This window comes from Hyaena hyaena, unplaced genomic scaffold (genome assembly GCF_003009895.1).
Source record: "Hyaena hyaena isolate Hyena2069 unplaced genomic scaffold, ASM300989v1 scaffold_77, whole genome shotgun sequence".
NCBI classification, from domain to species: domain Eukaryota; kingdom Metazoa; phylum Chordata; class Mammalia; order Carnivora; family Hyaenidae; genus Hyaena; species Hyaena hyaena.
In genome coordinates this window covers 3,638,430-3,644,145 of record NW_024080708.1, presented here as the reverse complement: position 1 = coordinate 3,644,145, position 5,716 = coordinate 3,638,430, and the positions used below count along the sequence as shown (strand labels likewise).

At 51.8% G+C, this 5,716-nt stretch overlaps 1 protein-coding gene across 1 annotated transcript; it reads left to right on the top strand.

Moving 5' to 3' along the window:
• The first annotated feature begins 246 nt into the window (after window positions 1–246).
• On the top strand, window positions 247–939 carry CLDN2 (claudin 2). Its single transcript, XM_039233488.1, has one exon. The coding sequence runs from the start codon at window positions 247–249 to the stop codon at window positions 937–939; it is 693 nt and encodes a 230-aa protein (XP_039089419.1).
• Window positions 940–5,716: the final 4,777 nt, after the last annotated feature.

Genomic DNA, 5,716 nt, shown 5'->3' with positions numbered 1-5,716 from the left:
CATTTTCTGGTTTCTCATAAGCTTCTGGTCAATATTTAATCTGGTTTATGGATTTTTTTAGGTCTTCTAGATGCCTTCTTGAGCCTGCTTGTGGCCACCCACAGACACTTGTAAGGAGGAGAGAAATTGGCCTGGTAGAGACACTCTGAAATGAGGGATTTTTAAAGACCAAGATCCAAGGAGAAAGAGCTGCAGCCAGACGGCAAGGAAGCCAGCCCTGAAGCCGCTTCTGCTGAGAGGTCCGCCATGGCCTCTGTTGGCCTCCAACTTGTAGGCTACATCCTGGGCCTCCTGGGGCTGCTGGGCACCCTGGTGGCCATGCTGCTCCCCAGCTGGCGAACCAGCTCCTACGTCGGCACCAGCATCGTGACGGCAGTCGGCTTCTCCAAGGGCCTCTGGATGGAGTGTGCTACACACAGCACGGGCATCACCCAGTGTGACATCTACAGCACACTTCTAGGCTTGCCCGCTGACATCCAGGCTGCCCAGGCCATGATGGTGACATCCAGTGCCATCTCTTCGTTGGCCTGCATGATCTCTGTGGTGGGCATGAGATGCACAGTCTTCTGCCAGGACTCCCGAGTCAAAGACAGATTGGCAGTGGTGGGCGGAGTCTTTTTCATCCTTGGAGGACTCCTGGGCTTCATCCCTGTTGCCTGGAATCTTCATGGGATCCTGCGGGACTTCTACTCCCCACTGGTACCTGACAGCATGAAATTTGAGATCGGAGAGGCTCTTTACCTGGGCATTATTTCCTCCCTGTTCTCCCTGGTAGCTGGAATCATCCTCTGCTTTTCCTGCCCACTCCCGGGAAATCGCTCCAACTACTATGACGCCTACCAGGCCCAGCCCCTCGCAACTCGGGGCTCTCCAAGGCCTGGTCAACCACCCAAGGTCAAGAGTGAGTTTAACTCCTACAGCCTGACAGGGTATGTGTGAAGAACCAGGGACCAGAGCCGGGGGTGGGGGTGGCTGGGTCTGTGAAAAACAGTGGACAGTGCCCCCCTCCCCCACCCCGGGCCACAGGTGAGGGACATTGCCACTGGATCATGGCAGAAGGTGTTGCTGAGGATAGACTGACTTTCGCCACTGGATCAGGCAAAGGCAGAAATGGGACCTGGTGTGACAGCGTGCAGGTTGAAATGTCAAGATACTTGCCAAGCCAGCCTTTCTGTTTCCTTCACCTTGCCCACCACCCACTCCCCACCTGGAGTCCTCAACCCTCAACTCCAAACTCCATCCTCTTACCCTAGGCCATGGCACAGAAGCTCCCCTCTGCCCTTTGATTTACCTGGGAATCCATTCCCAAACCTACTAATTATATCCCACTGACTAATCCTCTCTGTGACTGGAGACCCTCCCTCTTTAGGTTGGCTGTTGGCTCTTAGCTCATTGCTGGGAGATGTGGGGAGAGAAAGAGTGGTGGCTTTTATGGGCACGGCTCTCACCAACTTTCCAAGCTTCTCTCAAAAGAAACTGGCCCGTAATGAGGTCCGGAGCCTCCGTCCCATTGTTGTTATGACTCCACAGTGTTCAGCCTGGCTTGTGCATGAACTGAAATAAAACCATCCCATGGTACCAAGGGAACAGAGAATAACTGGGTGCAGGGTGAGAGGGAGGGAAGGCAGCCGAGGACCACAAAAAAATCATTGCCCAGGGCATTTGCCGGAATTCCCTTCCGTCGTGGGTTGGGGATCTGGCTTCCCCACTAGAGGAAAGCACAAAGAAAGAAGATATGGTGGAAAGCTCAAGGCAGCAGCAGACTCTGACTCCACTGAGGAACCTCCCCAGAAGCTGCAGCCCCAACTTTCACGGAAGCCCGTGTCTCCCCTTGATCTGGCTTCCTGCTAAGAAACAAGGCTACGGGTCCTACACAGTGATTTCTTTAGGAAGAGGAAACTAGTTTTTCTAGAGATGACTCTTGGCTGGGGGATGAAAGAGTGGGAACCACGAGGGACTGAAGAAGAGACCACTCCTTGATGCCGCCCAAGAAAGAATAGGAACTTTGGTCTCAGAAGCTGGGTGGACACTCCAGTGGGTGTTTCTCCTGGGCCAGAGAGAGGCAGCTTCCCTAATGGAAAATCAGCCCAAACGCTGCAGTCAGTCCCCTGGGGTCTCCCCACAGAGCAGTACAGAGCCTCTGAGTGACCGCAGCGCCAAGCAGGGCCCCCGTCACCCTTCAGGTTGGCCCCATCCTTCACCAGACATCTCAAGAGTTGCTAGAAGGTGTCGGAGGGCTTCCTCACGGAACAACAATGCTCAATGAGCTGTAGCCCCCGATCTAAGCCATAGCTGAGCTGCTGCTTGGGATTTCAGTTGAGGTGGGACAGTAGAGGGTGGTTCCCAGGACACAGTTTCAGTGCCAAGTGTGAAAAATGTTCCATTTCCCCTGGGGATGGAGTCGGGGGTGGGAGTCACACAGCTAAAGCAAACACATTTTCCCTCACCAGCCGAAGCCTGCCCGCCCAGCTTCTGGCAAACTCTTGTCCACCTCCCCAAACCTTGGGGCCAACAGAAGGGACTCACCGGTTGTCTCTAACATGCCTTTCACCTTTTCACCTCCTCGCCTGTGATTAAGCTCTTCTCTGAAGCTGGAAGGCCCTCTCCACTTACCCACGTCTTCCTCATGTCTGAAGAACTTGTTCAGCACCACCTCCAACACTAGTCTCCTCTGACCACTCCGTCCCTCTCCTACCCTCCCTCCTCCAACCCTCGACGTGTAAATATTGCTTCTTTGATGCTTATTATTCACATTTTTTGGATGGACAGTTATCTTTTCATGTGTGTGTATCTGATTTCACAAATACATTGTAAACTCTTAGAGGGTAGGGGCCATATCTGAGACCTCTCTGTATCCCCCAGACTATCTGTAAGAGTGCTGGGCACATAGTAGGTGATCAATAAACACTGGTTGATTGAGTACTTTTGTTACTGTTTTATTAATTCAAAAGGGCCCCAACAGGGCAGATGTGACAGAGAGAACAGGGCAAAGGGGAGGAGGGGTAGAAACCAGTTTTACTCCTGAGGCGCCTAGCTGGCTCAGTCGGTTAAGCACCTGACTCGTGATTTTGGCTCTGATCATGTTCCCACAGTTCATGGGATGCAGTCCCACATCAGGCTCTGTGCTGTTAGCAGGGAGCCTCCTTGGGATTCTCTGTCTCCCTCTCTCTCTGTCCCTCCCTTGCTCATGCGCTCTAAACAAACGAGCAAACAAACAAACATAAAAAAGGAAAGAAAAGAGACCGGCTTTTCTCCCCACTGGGTGGATAAAAAACTCTAGACTTTAACTGAGACACTAAGAAAGCAAGATGGGGGCGCCTGCGTGGTTCAGTCAGTTAAGCATCTGACTTCGGCTCAGGTCATGATCTCACAGTTTGTGAGTTCAAGCCCTGCGTTGGGCTCTGTGCTGACAGCTTGGAGCCTGGAGCCTGCTTTGGATTCTGTGTCTCCCTCTCTCTCTTCCCCTCACCTGCTCACACTCTGTCCCTCTCTCGAAAATAAATAAACATTCTTAAAAAATTAAAAAAAGACACCCCCCCCAACCTTCCCAGGGAACCTTAACCGTTTCATCTTGTCCAGGGCCCCTCCTTGTTCATAATCATTTCATTGAAGTTATTTACTAAATGACTATGTATTTATTCCTTTCATCCTCTGAACCAGTATTGTGAAGAAGGCAAAATAGATCTGACAAACCTCCATTCAGCAAATGGGGAAACCAAGGCCCACATGTAAAGAGATTTTCTCAGGGCCACATTGCTGGTGTTAGTGCTCCAGTCTGGAGACACCCCAAATAGGACTCTGCTGATCCAATAATTGGAAGAGCCTTCCAGGGTCCCCAAGGTGCCAGTGGAAACAAACTTGTGGCCAGCAAAGTCACACTGGGGACACGTAAATTCTCTTTGTCTCCCCTGAGGTGGATGTGGGAGAGCAGGGCCAATTCACTGAGTGGGCCGCCCTTCCTGCCAAGCTGGCTGGCTGCCATCTGCGGGGGGCGGGGGGCGGGGGATGCCAAGCTTACCTTTGAGTAAGACACAACACCTCAGTCCTAATTTCCCTGACTCTGGAGATGTGAGAGTTTGGGAGGCCAATGATTTGGCCTCACTGGGAATTAACAAAGCCTGATTCATAAAGATGTTAACCGTGGCAACAATGACAATAGTGCGGCCTTGCAGGACTCAGCTTACCCAGCCTCCGGACCTAGTGGGCCTCAGCACGCAGAAGCCAGTACTACCTTGCACTCCTGAAGTAGGCCTTCTTTGGTGCAGAGGCTTGGACCCCAGCACCCAACCCCATTTATTTAAAAAAAATTTAACTAAAGTGTATTTATGTATTTTGAGAGAGACAGAGCATGAGTGAGGGAGCGGCGGGGTTGGGGGCGGGGGGGGGGGCGGAGAGTGCAGAGCCCGATGTGGGGCTCCATCCCACGAACTGGGAGAACATGACCTGAGCAGACACCAAGAGTCAGACGCTTAACTGACTGAGCCACCCAGGAGCCCCCCACCAATCCCAAGCCTGTTTAGAGGGAACTGGCGGCAGCAGGAATAGCATGGAAAGGGCTCTCTGAACAGAAGTTTAATAAGAGGTCATGTCTCCCGTCTGGCACCAGGAACCCGAGTGCTTTCGTGGCCACTAGGGGCTGGAAGATGGGGTTGCTTTGTTGACTGTGTTGTGCCGAGTGGGCACAAGTCTGGTGACCCACCACTTGGCAGCCAAAGCACTTTCAGATCCACAATTTCACTGTATTCTCCGAATACCCGGAATGAAGCAGGTCTTTTACAGGAGAGAAAATAGAGGCCCAGAGAGGTGAGTAAATCCCTTAAAGTCACCTAGTGTCAGAGTCTGACTATAAGCTTGGAAATTCTTCCCACAGGAACATGGTTCTGGGATTCTGTCTCAGAAGGCTTGAGTGCCTTTTGCTCTTCAGATTCCTGCTGCCGTCCTGCCCCGGTCTGCTGCTGGGATATGAGGACCTTCGAGAGAAACAGGGCACAGAGCTTCCCTTCATCTTTGGATGAGGCTGCCCTGGGATGTCCTCCTTCCTTTTCACCAGGGAAGATTCTACAGAGGAAGGTAGAATTTCATCCTCAACTAGAACAACCAGGGCAGACCCTATAAAAAGCAAGTGTTCCCTTTGGCTGGTTGAACAAGAAAATCCTTACTCTAAATAGTTTCCTAGAAATCTCCCCGTGTCTGAGTCCAAGCTGAACGTCTTTCAGCTCACCCCATTGCCTTCCATCATAAAGTAATTTAGATTAGCCACAACCGAGGGGATAGGGAAGGCCATTGTGTTTATGCCCCAAACTGATGGCTCTGACCCTTGCACAAGGAGAGATGTTTCTGCCCTCCCTCCTTCCTCTGATAATAGTGTGACTCATATTTTCTCCCCCTTGAGGCCCTAGTGACCTACTCCTATGGGATCATTAATGGGGGAGGGGGAGGCCGAAACTGGCTTCTCGGAGGAAAGGCAAGTTCTAACTTTCTGAGAGACCTTCCTCCAGCTGGTGAAATATCCATTCGACCAGCTCTCTAGTCCGACAGCCTGCCCATACCACCTGCACCCTTACTCTGTGTCAGACAATGTGCTGAGGTCTTTGAGTGCAACAAGGGTGAACAAGGTAAAGTCTGTGCCTTGCAGGAGTTGACAGCTGATCTAGGGGAGATAAGACATGCACACCTGGTGTGCCTGGGTGGCTCAGTCGGTTAAGCATCCAACTCT

Coding starts and splice junctions, on each gene's coding strand:
- CLDN2 (XM_039233488.1), top strand. CDS start 247: ATGGCCTCTGTTGGCCTCCAACTTGTAGGCTACATCCTGGGCCTCCTG.